This window comes from Dreissena polymorpha, chromosome 15 (assembly GCF_020536995.1).
Source record: "Dreissena polymorpha isolate Duluth1 chromosome 15, UMN_Dpol_1.0, whole genome shotgun sequence".
NCBI lineage: Eukaryota > Metazoa > Mollusca > Bivalvia > Myida > Dreissenidae > Dreissena > Dreissena polymorpha.
Genome location: NC_068369.1, coordinates 35,798,275 through 35,816,590, shown reverse-complemented (window position 1 = coordinate 35,816,590; position 18,316 = coordinate 35,798,275). Strand labels below are relative to the sequence as shown.

The window sequence follows — 18,316 nt, the reverse complement described above, 5'->3', positions numbered from 1 at the left end:
ACGACTGTTAGTATTCGGATGTGATTTGTCTCTTTTTGCTTATACATAGTATTATACGGAATGTGCGTTGAATGTCCCTAAATATCAAATCTCTTCTTGATTGTAAAGGTATCAATGACCATATTAATGTATTCGCAAATTATTTGTTTCAACATGTTTAAAACCAAGATTGCATTAAAGATGGACTGATGATAGTGATTTTATGTATGTTTACATCAATTAGACATAACGTATTTGTTTATTTGATAAACTTTTTCATACAGCGAGTGGTCTACTGTGGCTATAGATTATCTTAACGAATGCTACCAGATGTTTAGTGAATAATTCACATATGAATGTCTGAAAATGACCATGCCTTTTTGGTATACACAATCATGTCTAGATTTGGCTGTTGAATCGAGGAACATGGAGTTCCTGGCCCAACAAGCATGTCGCAATCTAGTTGGAGATGTCTGGAATGGGAAAACAACGGTATGGATTATAAGTTAAGCAAAGTAATTTACTTCATACAGATAATGTTTTAATTCATTAATTCGAAATAAATCCAAAATATGTAAACACATTTTTCATTGTATCACGTTTTGAATATCATCTAATCGTGTTTGATTTGTTAAACGGAATATATTTAGGTACATTATGTACGTATATGCTATACCTATCTTACTTCTTTGCGTATGTTAAAGCTGTATATATATTTATATATACAATTCAATTAGGATAGTTTAATGACAATACGGTTACTCATCATAGCCTTTTAGGCCAGCATACATGCTACATGTTAACTTTATATTTAAATGTCGCCTTTATAATCGTCAAAGCAATGCATGAGACCTTAATTCAATTTTTTACATACCACGCATGTATACCAAAAATTTGCTTTGCTATTTCTATAGGCAAACGATAAGTATTAGGGACTGTGTAACAATACCCAAATATATTGCAATAAATGCAATTAATTATAACTGTAAATTTAGATGAATGATGATTATGTATGAAATTTCACGATCGAAACGACATGCTTCTACTCGTTTTTCTCAAAATTTGATTTACAAACAATATATGCAGACATGAATACAGAATTCATGCGGCTTGCAACAAAGCCGATACATAGCATACGTTCAAATACACATAAAACCTTTTTATTCACCATGTACTCTGAAGATTATTTTGTTTTAAACAAAGGGGTGATCTGAGTGGTTGTTTTCTTTAAAACAAAATAACGTTATTTCACTCTCTAACTTTAATTGATCAATCGTTACGTTGCTTATTCGCAATCTATCTTCTAAGTTGAACAAATTTCGTTTCATCCTGTTTCAGATTGTGTATTCAGCCCTAACCTGGATCAAATTCTTTTGGAACAAAATGCAGGCTCCAAAAACCAAATTCGCCTACAATGTGGTATGTTATGAATCATCTGGTTAAAAAAATAGACACAGTGTAGCCTGTGAGATAAAATGCGTATATATATACATATATATATATATATATATATATATATCTATATATGTATATATGTGTATTAACAGACAGACGGCATTTGCACGTGTGCGTCTTAATTGTACACACAAAGGTTAACGATTACGATCAATTTGCAAATTTTCTGTCAGCGGACTTATAGGTTACGATTCATTTCGATATTGCGGCTGTATCGTCTCAAAATTGACTGGTCTATGCATATTTGAGCAAACGAAGCAGTCCAAAATCAGTTACAGTCACATCAACTCTACAATAGGAATTTTTTGCGACTACATTCAACGCAGAATTGAGAATAATGCACATCATGTAAAATGCAAGCACAAATAGAAACACCAAATAATCATGTGAAACTGAGAATTTACTGCTAAGTAAAGTGACTTTGAAGTAGGATTTCATGGTCATATAATGAGCTTGCGATGGTGGAATAAATACACTATTACCGAGACCTCTGTGCGAACGTACAGAAGGAATATTTGAATTTTCTGAAAAATGTCCTCTTATTGCTTGATACATGCAATTGATGTTGTCCTGATTTTGATGTATTGAAGAGCGCCCTTGCTAACACTTAAAACTGTGCGCATTATTAGAGAGATTTCAACGTCGATAAGAAAAGCAATTACATTTTTGAAATAACAAAAAATAGAGAACCTGTGTTATCAAGTTCGATTAACAGTCGCAAAATGTACGTAATGTAGAACATTCCAGTTCAGTTACATACACAGTTGATGATTTGGATCCTATATAATACATTCAATATATATTGCCGTGGTCTATTTAAATAATCCATTCGGGTCATTTGCTCTATATTGTTCCTTTCATGAAGTGATATTATAATCAAAAGTATGCACTGTGTAATAATTTTTTTATAGCGTTTAACTCAATGTTAATAATGAGTTAACAATTAAATGTTTCAAATCGTAATTAATCGTCCGGTTGGAAAATTTAATTGTTTCAATATCATACATCACTGTTTTATTTTTAAAAGAAATGAAATGTTGTTGCTTTTGATATTCTTTGGAAGAAGTCAATTTATTAATATTGAAATATATTGTTTGGTTTCCTTCGTCGTTTGCTTTTACACAGATTGCAAAATATCGAATATGTAAACGGGTTGATTAATTTGATAATTTATTACTAAGTCATGATATTAACCTTTGTTTTTGAAGTACATACATATGCATATTTATATGGAGGATAGTTGTTTAGTGCAGTGCATGATCTTATCATTATTTCATGATTAGTCATATACATCTTTTTTGCGAGTGGTGGATAATATCAAAATAACAAAAAGAGGTTTTATTAAATGCGTATGTACCATGAATTTATCAAATTATACAATCTTGATCGAGCGTAATTACATTTAGTGAATTTTGATGTCATTAGTATCATTAATATGACTTTATATGACCACAAATTGATCACAACGCTGATGTAGGAAATGTGTGCTCTAGTTACTTCATCCTCAAAGATACGTTACAATTTTACTGAATTGTATAACTTATTTTCGATAATGTAATAGGACGACATGGTTATTTACGTAATGTTTTGGGCTTTTGTTTCAAAACTTTGCCAACAATAGTTTTACTTAAATCAATTATCACTAAGCTGAAATGAAATAATAAAACCTTATAGGTTTGCTCGAGCAAGCTTGAATCGACTACGTTATAATTGACGAATTAACCGTCTAGCATAAACAATATTTGCGACCATTGATGTATCAGTTATATACAAACCGCACGCTTATTTTCCGGCAATTTTAAATCGAATGCATCATTTAATTTAGTGTTTTAAATACGGCCGGAATGAAATCCAAACATGCCTGTTGGCAATAGCGCTTTTATAATGATAAGCAAATCATCGTGTGTATACGGGATATTTTGTGTGCGTAATTTAAAGAGTATTATGCAACAAAAAAACTGAATGCAAACACTTTTAAATTAGTTAATTATTGTTGAAATCAATGCTATGGAGACTTACCCGAACCATGTTTCTTTATATATTCTGTAACGCACTGTGCGGTCATTTTTGACGACACTGCTTCAGCGAAGCAGCTCGTCTAAGCTATCATACCATGAACAAATTATTCACAATGGCGACCTATGTAAAAGACCGAGCCAGTTCGATTGAGTGAGCTAAAAAAATTATTCGACATACCTCACTGATTATCATTGATAAAGGTAAAAGCAGCTTGGTTCCCGTCCTCTTTCAAATTTATCGACAGGAACCAGACCCGAAACTGCCTTCAAAGGCTCTGACGCTGGAAAAACCCAAATGTAGTCATTTTTAGATTTGATCGAGAATTAAACCCGCCTCTCAGTTTCGCTGAATGGGTCAAGTTTCCCACGGGTACTACTTTCCCGTACCCCCACTTTTTTTTCGTACCCAAAATGTTTCGTACCCAATTTTTTTCGAACCCAATTTTTTTTACACTCAAATTTGTGTTCGTACCCAAATTTTTTGTTCGTACCCAAATGTTTGTGTACCCAATTTTTTTTTCCTACCCAATTTTTTTTCGTACCCAATTTTTTTCGTTACCAAATTCTTTTTCGTACCCAAATTTGTGTACCCACATACACAAATGTGGTGATGTAGATAAACTTAAATTGATGTTTTTATATCTATCCTCATCAAAAGCATCACACCAGTACTGCCAGTACTTTGATCAACTTAAGGAAACGAAGATTCATGTTATTGCCATATACAATTTTTAAAAAGGGTGATCATCTTTACTAGCCCAGAAATTGTAGCTGATGTAACTTTGTTGCTGATTTTAAAACGTATTCTTTGTTCATAGTTTTTTATCATTCGATTCTTTAATATACTCATTTACATAGCTCGTATTGACGAAGATCTCTTCTCTTACATCTTTACGGTTATCGCTTAAACCTACATTGCTAAAGAACCTTGTTGTCTGCTTGAATAATTGACCCATTGTCCAACGTTTAAATATCTACATCCATATACTTGATGCGATAAGGCGTCGTTGTATCGATACAACTCGCATATATCGTATTTACAATGAAGACATATAAGCGAGTAATGTATGGTTTTTGTTTTGTTTACCAACAGGTCTCGTATTTGGTGTTTCTGATCCTGTTCGCGTACGTGCTGCTGTTTGATCTTCCAAAAACTGTATCGACCAAGGAATTAGTGTTAATGGCATGGGTACTGACCATATTGGTTGAAGAAATCAGACAGGTAATTCATAGACATTATCATTAAGACTATGCAACAGTTTTAACAAAGCAAATATGATATGTAAACAATTAACTTAAATACACTCATAATAATAATAATCTAATATAAGTAATAAATACATACGTTGCTGTTATTCTTGTAGCACACTTAAACAATGCTGTATCAACATACGTGTATATAGTGCGATTAAAAATAGTCTTAAGTTATAATCATTATTACAACAAATCGTTTCAAGACACTTGTATAAATTTTATTTTTTAATGTATAATTCAACGTGATAGTACGTACAATTTATTACACTCTAAATAAATTATGTTTACTGATTTCACACTTTAGTTTTTATTTGACAAAAAAAAAACACACAAAATGTATAAGAAACTTATGTTCATCTTGTATTCGTTTTTTATTTCTATTATCTATCTCACATACATGAACACGACTTGATTAATTTCACTGCAGAGCAAAACGAAAGCAATAATCATACATAAATAATAACCTCCGATGACTTAAAAAGATACAACATTCTCCTCTAAAACTATTATATGAGGTATTTATTGATAATGTTTATTTTTTACACAGTAAACATATGCTTATTAAATCAAAGCGCTGAAGGCACTGAATTTGTTCGCTGTTGTATAATCTTAGATTAGAATTATGTTATAGCTTTTTATTTCGCAAGTTTGAAATGACCACAACTGATTCAAATTTATAAAGAGTGTGTCTTAAAGCACAGGTTGAGATTTGTGTTGTTTTTTTTAAATCATTGATACATCATTGTTTTTTTAAATCATTGATACAGCTAATCATTGTGCACAGGCTAATCTTATTTGACATGCATTAAGCCCCGTTTTCCCTGAAAGCAGCCAATCTGTACAGGTTTCAATGATAAACACTAAACAGGCCAACGTTGTCTTACAAGCTGTTAAATACACACTATGTAGAGTACCAGTAAGAAGAGGCAGATAAGGTGGTTAGAGCAAACGCTTTAAGCATTTGTCGTCTGCTAAATTTTACTGCAGTTATCCACACAGGCAGTCATGGGTTACGGCTCCTACCGTAGCTAAGCCATACTGATTTGCAAAATTGCGTCTACATGATTTGTGAGCTTCGCTCACAAATAAAAACGAAACATATGCATACGCTCTGTTATGACATCTCTTCATAAATACTCGAACATCGTATCGTTATTAGGCTTCGTATTTTTACTTGGCTGAGAAGAAAACAATGAAAACGCACAGTGGTATTGCAACACAATTGCCTTTTCCCTGGTGTCAAACATGATAAAGATGTCATCCTATATCGGGTAGTAAAACTTATACGTGTAACACATGGATGGACTATTACACAGGCTTTGGGCTGCATGCGCTGTGGATGGACTCTTACAAAGATTTGTGGTGGCATTATTTAAGATCAACATGCTCGGTGTGTCATAAGCTATGGACGGACTATTATGCACCCTCAAAATGGCATACGCTATGGACGAACTGTTACACAGGATCACGGTTGCATACGCTATGGACGGACTTTTACGCCGGCTAAGGGTGGCAAACGCTATGGACGGACTGTTACACAGGCTCAATGTGGCATGCGCTATGGACGGACTGTCACACATGCTCAAAATTGCATATATTCTGGACGGACTGCTACATACGCTAAATGTGGCATACGCTATGAACGGACTGTCACCGGGCCCAGGGTGGCATAACCAATTTACGGACTGTTAACACAGGCTCAAAGTGGCATGCACTATGGACGAACTGTTACACAGGTTAAAGATGGCATATGCTATGGACAGACTGTTACACAGGCTAAAGGTGGCATGCGCTATGGACTGACAATTTCACAGGTCAAAGTGGCATACGCAATGGATGGACTGTAACACAGGTTCAAGGTGACACACGCTATGGACGGACTGTTACACAGCCTCAAGGTGGCATCCGCTATGGACGGAATGTTACACAGGCTAAAAATTGCATTCGCTATGTACGGACAGGTACACAACCTCAACGTGGCACGTTCTATGGACGGACTGTTACATAGGTTCAAGGTGTTATTAGCAGTGGACAAACTGTAGCAAAGGCTCGATGTGGCATACGCTATCACGGCCGTTTATCCGAGGTGGCGCTACGGCCCGGATTTCATGAATAATTGTACAGGATGATTAGGTTGTATACGCTTGTTCATTATATATCGCAATATTTTTGAAATCTTTTTATCTAGTGCAATTAAGCAAAGATTAATTCATCAACAAATTTACAGAAACATACATTCTCAAACCATTTAAGAACGTGAGAACCTTTATAAGTTGTGGCATGGTGGAGTTTTTAAAAAGCATATAAATGAGTTTGTTCTGTGTGACGAGCACATTTCCACCCGATATAATCGGTAAACAGATCAAACGATTGCGTACAACATATATTAGATGCTGCATGCACAAACATGTGTGTTTCTTGCCGAGGTCATAGATAAATTTACCAAAGAGATGGAGCCAATGCTATGGAGATGGCGCTTATGATAGGAGGTTTCGACACTGCATAATGTATCAATTAACAGTCGAATCGCAATTACATCATCATTCATCACATGACATACATTTGAAAAATAATGTTATTTGTTATATTACTGTAGTTTTCAACGCACAAAGGCCCAAATATGTACAGAACATAAAGGCGTTCTTTAAAAATTAAGACAATTTTTTTTTTTTAATATTTAAATATCAATTCAATTAAGAAGTCACCAACATGAGTAAAACATATGCTACGATATATACCAATTATTTTGCATTTGTATCTCAACTATAAATTAATTTATCAAAATTGATTTAAATAAGTCATTTATCAGAAAGCCTCTTGAACTAAATGTCTAAATGGTTATAGATGCGTGAGCTACGGAAGGTCTCAAGTTATCTTATTTGTAATACTCGATATAACCAACAACTAAATGCTCAACATCATCAAATTAGTCAATCGACAGCAATTTGGGCATACAGTATGACAATTCACGAAATAAATATAAGATAATACTTTACCTTGAAACGATGATGTGTGTCCCTTAAACAAAATGCGTAAAGTACTATTAAGTAAAAGGCCAATATGAACGAATCTTAATAAGGCTCATAAGTGTTGTTTATCCACCTATCAACTCCAAACAATGAAAATAGCTCGGTCTTTTTTCGTCAACTTTTTTGTATTAAACATGTTTAATGTTCTTATCTTACAAAGACGGACGATTAAATTCGTCATGACATGATTATAAATCTACATTTTCTATTAAAACACGCACGCGACTTAAATGTGATGAAGTTGTCTTTTTTTCAAAAATGACTTAAGCCATGTAAACAAAATAGAAACCATTACATAAAATATGTAACTTTAAACTATCTATAAATGTGCAATGGCGTCACCTCCTACGCATAACTCCACCTCATTGGCATTGGCTCCATCTCTTTTTGAAAGATGCAAATTTATCTATTAGATCAGCTACATGTAGAAGCCGATGTATTTGTGTATGCATTAACTTGTACATGTTTAAAGCAATCGTTTTATGCAATGAGCGATTTAATTGGCTGGAAATGTGCTCGTCACACTGGAAAAATACATCGATCTGCTTTTACGAATTCTACGATGCCACAACTTATAAGGGTCCTCACGTTTCCAAATGGATTGGGATTTTATGTTTCTGTACATTTTTGGATGAATTAATTTTCGCTTAATCGCACTACAGTGGCCGATTTTTTAAAATAATGCAAAATATGTTAAACAAACACATATAAAACCTAATCACCCTAAACAATAATCCGTTAAATTTTAAGGAAGTACAACTTTATTCATTCCCATGAGTTTTTTGGAAGATCGGTTGACATCGGCTAATTGCGGTAAATATCGTATCTGAAGTCGTGAGATGAAAATTGTGTTATGTTTATTATTTACAAAATAGTATTCTTAAATAAATTCATGTTTTATATCATTCTAAAATAAAGTGCATATATGATATGCATATTGCAATATATAACGACGTCAAAATATATTGTTCTTAAAAAATGGTGTAAAAAATAACAGAAAGTAATATATTTTCGCGACAAAATAAAAAACAAACAATCATGAATCGTAACCAAAAAAGGACTGTTTAGAGTAAAAAACAAGGTGTAAAAAAGTGAAAAAAAATACTTAATGATCATTCATATTTTGGGCTTAACAAAATATTGATAGCACACCAGCGTCCTCATCGACGAAATCGTGGAAAATAGGTCGAAGGTTTAATATTTTGTATAACTGTGCTTTTATCGATTTTCTGTCAATATTAGGACAATTGTATCCAACGAAATCCTTGAAGCAAGTTGATTTAGTTGACAATTGCTTGGTGTTACATATAATGCACACGATGGTATGGCATGTGTGGAAGCACTTAGAAAGTTGTTCCAATTTGTGAATTTGTCGTCAAAAGATCTAATGACCTACAGCTGTTTCCCATTTGTTGTGTCAAATAACATGGCTTTCAACAGTGCTAAAGGCCCGAACTATCCGAACTTGATCACACTCATTTCATGTGGTGTAATGCAAAGGCCTACTGCTGAAAAATATTGCTGGGTCAGGGCTAAAACTCGGGCATCCGGAAATGCTTATTAAACGGGATGGAGAGGATTCAATGATTGATTTATTTTTTTAAAATGCTGAAGGCTTGCCTAAGGTCACTAATTCTAAAAAAGGTATTAGATGAATTTGTTCCAAAAATATGTAAGTACTTAAACGAATGATTGGAAAGAAAATTTCAATAGAACGTTTTATTTCAGTACCTTCAGTACTTTTTCAGTAATTGCAGGAGTTCTATTGTGTGAATGTCTTTATTTATTTTTAAGTAACAGTGAGCTCACCTTTCAACTAAGGTTAGAAATTTGGCACTGCATAATCTGCATTATGAACTTTATATGTGCACAAAATTTCATCAAAGCCCCCTTAGTATTTTTTAGTTATCGTATTATTTTTTGTGTGAGTTTTTGTTTCTATTTTTAGCAACCGTGACCTGATCATTCACATTAGGTTCAAAATAAAAGGCCGTACTTAATCCCCATATTGCCTTTTTATGCATGCAAAGTTTCACCAAAGTTGGTTCTGTATTTGTAACTACTTAAAGCTTATGTTCTTAAAACAGTAAGAAATGCATGTATATGTTTAATTTAAATACGTTGTACTATCGCAAACAAAAACAAAACTAAACGGATGTTATGTTTGTTGATCTTATGTATTAATAAATCATTTAAATTTCAAGTATGTTAACACGTATTTGTATGCCCTTGTTAAAATTGCGAGTATCACGAAACCAAACAGGAAGACGTTTGTACTTACAATCGTCCTATTTGTTTTAAATGGATTTTAACATTTTCATAAACGCCTGTTTTGAAAACAATATGGCGACTTGATTTTCCCCGGTGATCAAACATAGTCATAAACGATGAATGAGTCTGCTATTGTTTGTTGTAGATGCATCAAACGTGTCAGATGTCTGGTTATAAGAAGGCTATTCCATGTGTACAGCGAATCAGAAATTTGAAGAATTACTTTTTGGAAGGATGGAACCGCATCGATTTATTAACGATCGTCATGTTTTTACTAGGGTTCGGTCTGCGATTCATACAATTTCGAGGCACGTCGGTTGATTGGCCAAGAGTCGTGCTTGCTGTCGATTTTGTTGTGTTCTTCTTCAGACTCGTTCACATATTCTCTGTTCAGAAAATACTTGGCCCTAAACTAATTATAATTCGAGGGATGGTGAGTGTATTATTTTTTAAATTGCTGAATACATATAACATGTAGCAATATTAAATAAAGGTCGATAATTTGATTACATTATACACGCTTTTAATCTAAAGATCTCAAATCAATTTAAATTATTTCGTTAGAGAAATATTGTCGATAAGAGTTCTTTAAAAACAATTAATGTGTGATATATGAAATTATTACGAAAGCAAAAAAAAAATCAAAATTCATAGAATAACCGGTGGTATACTTATGGGAAGTTGTATTTTGTCTTTTTTTAATGAAAACAATTTATGAACAAGAATAATTTGTCAACATTTAACATGATACATAGCCGCAAAATTGGTATCTTATGTATGCTTCCCGAATCGAACAGAAAATGCAATAATATGTAAGGAAATTTGAAACGACGCCGATGTGTTTGCGTTTTGTCAGGTAAAAGAAGGTATAATTATCTTCTCTGATGTCATCTTAAACGCATGTTCATGAGTTGCGGAGCCATACAACGAAAATATTCATTGTATTTGACGACAGATGAAATGATAATACCATCTGAAACTGCATTAACAAATGTTATTTGTTTGCATGTGCTGCTTTTTTACGAAAACTTAACATATTATAGCAGGTCGAGCATAATGACACCATTTATATAACGTTATTTGATCTAATATCTAGTGCTCTCGATTATTAATCGATATTACTTAAGTATAACATTATATTGTTTTTAAGGATATTGTTCTTTTGTTAAACATATCGAATTTTGATCATACTATGATTCTGTTTACCTATCGTATATTGATTTATAAACATGTTCAAACAACTTGGAAATAATTCCGGGTGACGTTATAAAACCTTATCAATTCACTCGACCTAGGGTGATATGAACTTTATAATCTTTCACTCGTATTCGCAACCCATTTAAGTGAAATAAAACAGTTATTTGTGCACCAATGTTGCATCGTTTTGTCCGAGATATGCAACACTTAAACTTGCTGTAGAAAATTCAATAGCTTTTGTTCTCGTGGTGTAATTTTATATTGTTATGTCTTAAATGCATGATGAACTAGACAAATCAGTGTGCGATTTCCCTCAGTTATATCATTGTTGAATTTTAGGTACAAGACCTGTTGTATTTCTTGGTTATTATGGCTGTGATTGTATTGGCTTACGCCATTGCGTCGTACTCCATTCTCTACGCCGATTCTCCTGTAACTTGGGAAACTGCTATACAAATAATAAGGAAGCCTTACTGGAATCTTTATGGGGAACTCTTTCTAGAAGATATGGAAGGTACTTATTAATTAAAAGAAAAGTCGCCTCTATGTAACAAACTTAAATTCGACGTGAGTGCATCAATTCCTTACATACAGATGATTGTGCATTTTATTTAGATTAAAACAACCAAATATGTAGATAGATGCTGATAAATGCCTTTTATATTTGATATACGCAAATAATAATAATAATAATAATATTAATAATAATAATGATGATATTAATAGTGCTAAGAAGAAGAAGAAGAAAAACGATAATAATTATACTAATAATTTAAATAACAATAATACTAATAATACTCATCGTCAGTTTAGGTATCCTATAAAATTATTTATCATACATATCATAAATCAATCACTCTTGGATTTGATAGTTAAACATGATCAGTGCAAACTTCCAGCCATAACGATTAATAAACATTTTTTTCTAAAAGATTCAACGGATTGTACAAATGACTCTAGCTTATGGACGAACGGAACAAGTGAACGCTGCCTAACCGAGACTGGCAGGATTGTAGGTCCCTTCATGATGGGAATTTACCTGTTGTTTTCAAATATCCTGCTTCTCAACCTTCTGATTGCAATGTTTAGGTATTAAGAAATACTTCAAAGAACTTACACTAAATTGAATAGATAAGTGATATTTGATTTATTTATATTTGAATAGCTCAAAAAGCATGTTGTGTCATGATATGTTAATAATTGAATAATCATAATTAAATAAAAATGTTCGCAGTAGTACGTCGATTTCCGATCTTGAGTTAATGAAATAAATAGTAATTAAATTGATTGTGTGTTGTTTTTTTCAGTTACACATTTACTAGAATCCATGAGCATTCAGACAAGATTTGGTGTTTCCAGAGATACGTTATCGTCAAGGAATACGCACTACGGCCCGTACTATGCCCTCCTGTGAATGTATTTTGGCACATATACAAGCTTTTCCAATGGTGTCTACATAAGTGTACACTAAAGCCCTTAGATGATCCTTTCCGTAAGTACCTATTAAATGATGTAACATACATATAGCTACTTACTGTTATTTTAAACTATACGGTCAAAGACAAGTTTGTAATTCAAAATACTTCAATGCGCGTTGTTTGTTTCGATCATCAACTCGAAGCGCACGTGCAGCACACTCATTACTGTTCAATCAATGATGATTTCCAAATCGCAAAAGTATTTACCAAGGTGTGTACATATTGAGCTTGTTGTATAAAACGCCCAAACGCATTTCACAATATACGGGAACTTCAACGTACCCATGTTTTCACCGGATAAAGAGTTCAACGGCCTTCACGACATATTACAGAATTTGATTTTCACAAATTTAGATTAAATCTATAGATTTAAATGCGAAACACTTAGCAACCTGGATACTTAAGTTGTGATCATTGCGTATATTAATGAATTTAATTATCATCAATTTGCGTAATGTTGTGAATGTTTATGCTACCGAAAGGGTGAGCATATTATCGCCACTTTGTCCTTAAATTCGAATGATAATTTTGAAGAATTTATATTGCTTGGGTCTGAAAAAAATTAACTGATACTCACTTCCGCCCTTCTCTAGGTCCGCCCATCCGATTATCAGTATTTCGGTCCGTCATTTGTTTCGTGTTTCGTTTACGAGCGGGATCTAAGACGCTAATGATCGGAATAAGAAAACACTTGACATGCAGCATCCATATAGTGTGGACATGTGCATAATGTTCAAGTCGCTATTGTCCAAAGATTATTCAGAGAGTAATTGCTGTTTGATTATTACTATGTTACTACTCGAATCCGAGCGAGATCAAATACACTCATCATCCGAAGTGGAAAAAACTTTAATATGCAGCATCCCTATTTGGTATACGTGTGCATAGTTGTCAGGTCTTTCCGTTCACATGCATTTTTGGAGATATTTCCCGGTGATAATTATTAAGGCACTTGCTAATGTATTTTCGTTTTGAAAGGGCGTTCCACCCCGTTGATTTTTTCGGCAGTTAATTCATTTTCAATAATAATGACTTTCCGCGTTCGATGTCGAATACGTATGATGATAATTCTATGTAACTCCAGCATCTCTATTAGGTTGACATGCGCGTATAGTTTCAGTTGTTTCCCTAAATAATGTTTAAGAGATGTATTGCCGTTTGATTTAATATACATTTATGACATTGTCTAATTAATTGCATATTTTTCTGTCATCACTTCAACTGTTAATACGAATTCGCTACAAGCTGTAAATGCAGTATCCTTAGATGTTTAACACGGGCATATTCCTGTCCTTTCGCCCCAGTGAGTTTTCATAGAGTACTTGCCGCTTGAATAATAATACGATTTAACACAATTAAATCATGTTAGTGATATTGGTGTTTTATTTTTTGACACTGCTCGGTTAATGTACTTCGTGGTTTAATATAATAACATTCTAGTAAACATTCACGAAATATGGATATTCTTTTGTACCAACCGTTGATAAAATTCGTAGACAAATAGTCGTGAAATTATGGGAAATAAAAGCATTGCCTAACAAGTGAGAGAAGAGATTAAAACAAAACTTTTTGATAACTCTTAGTAAGTTTTTTAACCATTAATCACCACTGATAATCACTCTCTGTGGCCGCATAACACTTGTTTCCGGTGATTTTTTTAGCGACGTCATCAATATAAGTTCCCTCGTAAGCACTAAGTGTTTGTATTGTTTGTGGAATTAACATTTATGTACACCTTTATATCACTTTGATGTATGTGAACACTATATAATATACAAAGTATAAGAATTAAGTAAAATGGTTAGTAAACAACCAACTGGCATAGATATTTTAAAATATGGGTAATTAAAAGTGAAATCCGGTATTCATCGCCGAATATTATTGTTTATATGACGCTAACAAAGTATAACTACAAACACACATTTACCATGTATATCGAGTGCATGTTTTGTCATCATCTCTGATATCAGTTTGGTAAGTCGGGTTATTATTTATCGCACCACACAAACAGGAATATCTTGTTCAATGAAGGCTCAAACAAACGTGCCAAACTCGATTTAGTTATGAAATGTTTTAAAACAACGGATTGTGGCTTAGTGGATCTGCAGTGCTTAGTTTTGTTTATGTATGTGTTGAATGACAGAAAATGCTTTTTAATAAAAAATATAATGTTTGCTAATTATTTATGTTATTTAAAAAAAACTACGCAAGCCGTAGGGCATATTCATGGCCATTTCTCCATCATATCTTTTAGGAACACTAACACGCTTCACGCCTCTTGCAGAATGTTATTATTATGAGTTTTAACCCATTTATGCCTAACGTCTAAAAAAAGGCCTTGGCAAACAGCGTAGATCCAGATGAGACGCCGCGTGACGCGGCGTCTCATCAGGTTCTGCGCTGTTTGCTTAAAGGAATTTCTGTAAGAAATATTCTAAATATAAATATACTAGACATCCCTAATTTTGGAAATACATTAATCCAATTAAGAAGGATGGAATAGTCCACTAGGCATAAATTGGTTAAAGCGCATGAAACATTCAAGAAAGGTACTCTAACCGAAACAAATCAAGATGGCGTCAAGTAAATTTAAATAATAGAGCCCATGACGAAAAATTCTTTAAGACAATAAAAGAAACAATATTGCGTCATTTTAAAATATACACAAGTGAATGTTACGTTCTAAGAGACTCCGCTAAATTTAAACATTTCACGAATGTAAACGTTCAGTTTTAATAATATTATATATTTAATATCAGCATATAATAGTTCATGTTTTATACATGTATATATAACATTGAACATTTATTTCCCTATAATTTAATAGAGCGCGTTTTAACATTACACTGTTCAATTTTCCGGAATGATTTTTAAACATAATGCTCGAGTGTGTCATAATAGGCCTTAGACTTTCGATAAAATCAATTGTACAGAAAATGCTTTCGGTAAACATAAGACTCGACTCGTAACTATTGTAAAGTTAACAACACTTGAGGTCCACTTTTCTCCGTGGAGACAAACAGCCTATTGTTTTAGAACTATGCAACTATTATTAAATCAAGACAATAACTAAATTGAGAACATTATACAATTTATCTAACAGAAACTGGAGATAAAATTAATGAATACCTCAAAACGAATCTTTGATTTGAGCTTGAAAAAAGAGTAATTAAACATTGAATTTTACCTTACTGACGTCTAATACTGCTATCAATGCAAATCTAACAGTATGCACTTCAATTTTGAATGTTAATTTATATAAACAATAATATTAATTAAACATTTAACGCCCCCACCCCACACACCACCACAACTTGATATTGTTTTAAAAACGCAATTATTGTTAAAATAATTTAAAGTAGTTAATAACACATTATTTGTGCTCTTTGTTTTTATTTTACTCAAAAGTTTAATCACGATAAAATGATAATGATGTTGTGATATGTAAACAGTTCGTTCGTTTTAAAGTTAGAAGTTAAATATGTATACAGATAGTCCTTACGATGAGTGGAGGATAGATTGTATGAAAGAGGCACAGCGCAGATATCTGAATAGGAAAGAAACAGACAGTGACAATTCGATAGAAACGGCAAATGAAAAGTAAGATGTCACTTATGGAAGCGTATAATTTGCATTTGAATATTAACACATTGCTCTTTTCCAATGATTAAGTGCAGTATGCATAGTCAGCATCGCAGATAAATTAGCTCTGCGTTAAAGCAGGTGTCTAATGACCTGTCATTAATACCCGCAAGGGGAGTTAGACAGTATAGATAGATATATAGATAGATAGATAGATAGATAGATAGATAGATAGATAGATAGATAGATAGATAGATAGATAGATAGATGGATGGATGGATGGATGGATGGATGGATGGATGGATGGATGTATGGATGGATGGATGGATGGATGGATGGATGGATGGATGGATGGATGGATGGATGGATGGATGGATGGATGGATGGATGGATGGATAGATAGATAGATAGATAGATAGATAGATAGATAGATAGATAGATAGATAGATAGATAGATAGATAGATAGATAGATAGATAGATAGATAGATAGATAGATAGATAGATAGATAGATAGATAGATAGATAGATAGATAGATAGATAGATAGATAGATAGATAGATAGATAGATAGATAGATAGATAGATAGATAGATAGATAGATAGATAGATAGATAGATAGATAGATAGATAGATAGATAGATAGATAGATGAGCAGCGTACGGTAAAGTTGTATCCCTGGTTTGAAAATGTGTAGTTTTCTGTATAGTAGATTTATTTCCAAGGCCTGAAAAGCGCATATATACGTATGAAAAACCATATACATGTATACGTAGACGTTAATAAAACCAGAGGTGTGTTTGGGGGGAGGCATGCTCAAACTGGAGCTTACTGGGTTTAAGTGAGGTTAGTTGGAACTTTCTTCCAGATAGCGTCGGGTTCATGATTTTTGTAAAGGAGTAGCAAATTTGTTCAACCGATAAGCCACTTTATGTTTGCATGTCTTTTTAATGATAATTCCCTTTCGGCACTACATTGGTTGTGCTTCCTTCGGGTTGTGTTTCAAGATCGTAGATGCCGGGATGAAAAAAATATTAATGGAAAACCGTCCACAAAGCTGTAATGTTCTTCCGTGTGTCGTTCGAGAAATTGGATGTACACATATCATTTTATATTATAAAACACTGAATTTTATATTCTTCTAAGTATACGGTCATGTATTTTATGTTCTTAGAGTATACAATATATTTTAAGTCGGTTTTCGTTCAATAACTTTGTTATATAAAATTATACAATCTTGAAACAAAAACCGGAGGAAGTGAAAACAGTGTTGAGCTGGAACTGCGTATTATTTTGAACAAAATATAAATATAAAGTGGCTTACCGGTGAACATATTCGTTAGTCCTTCACGACAACATGAACACGACGCCATCTTGTACGTAAGTTCAAACTAACCTCACTTTAACCCGGTAGGCTCCATTTTGCGCATGCACTCCACACCTGAGCACGCAGAACTATTATATCACAGAAACACAATTCACATGGACAGAAAGCGAGGAATGGTCGCCAAATTTATTGAAGGAATTTAAAAAATAATAATATTTTTTTATATAAATTATTGATTCGCGTTGAGTATTTAAGAAGTTAAAACACAACTAACGTGTTTTTACGGTTTTAATGACGTTGTGAAATTGAGACATTTTGGAAATTATTCGATATGTTTTATGATAGAAATAATAGTTTTGACGGAATTGCTTGCGCGTTACCGTTGTTTTTAGAAGTAAGGAAACCCAAAAAGCTTAAACGAATATGAAAGTTATTTTAGTTTGCGAAAGTTTCTTGCAAAGGATACGAACTTTAAGACTATTATCTTGACAATCAAAGTACGGTTAAGAAAACCTTAGTATTTCTGAATAATCTCTCATTCGTAAGTTATAATTTATAAATAAGCAGATACAAATCGACCAGGCTTTAAAATATTCATTCACATAGCAAACTGTTTATGTTGTAAAGCCACTAAGCGCCGTCATATCCCTAGCAAAAGTAATTATTGTCTATTAATGTTTTCGAAATTATAAGTTATGTAAAGTATACGCTTCCATAATTTTATGGTTG

At 33.1% G+C, this 18,316-nt stretch overlaps 1 protein-coding gene across 1 annotated transcript in view; it reads left to right on the top strand.

Moving 5' to 3' along the window:
* Positions 1 to 329: 329 nt before the first annotated feature.
* Positions 330 to 18,316, top strand: part of LOC127860629 (transient receptor potential cation channel subfamily M member-like 2) — a 40,163-nt gene continuing 22,176 nt past the window's right edge. Inside the window, exons 1-8 of the mRNA XM_052398842.1 lie at positions 330 to 471; positions 1,318 to 1,398; positions 4,546 to 4,674; positions 10,152 to 10,439; positions 11,543 to 11,717; positions 12,136 to 12,292; positions 12,511 to 12,695; positions 16,173 to 16,281. Coding sequence (XP_052254802.1) covers positions 346 to 471; positions 1,318 to 1,398; positions 4,546 to 4,674; positions 10,152 to 10,439; positions 11,543 to 11,717; positions 12,136 to 12,292; positions 12,511 to 12,695; positions 16,173 to 16,281 — 1,250 coding nt within the window. The 5' untranslated portion in view covers positions 330 to 345. The remainder of the gene's footprint in view (positions 472 to 1,317; positions 1,399 to 4,545; positions 4,675 to 10,151; positions 10,440 to 11,542; positions 11,718 to 12,135; positions 12,293 to 12,510; positions 12,696 to 16,172; positions 16,282 to 18,316) is intronic.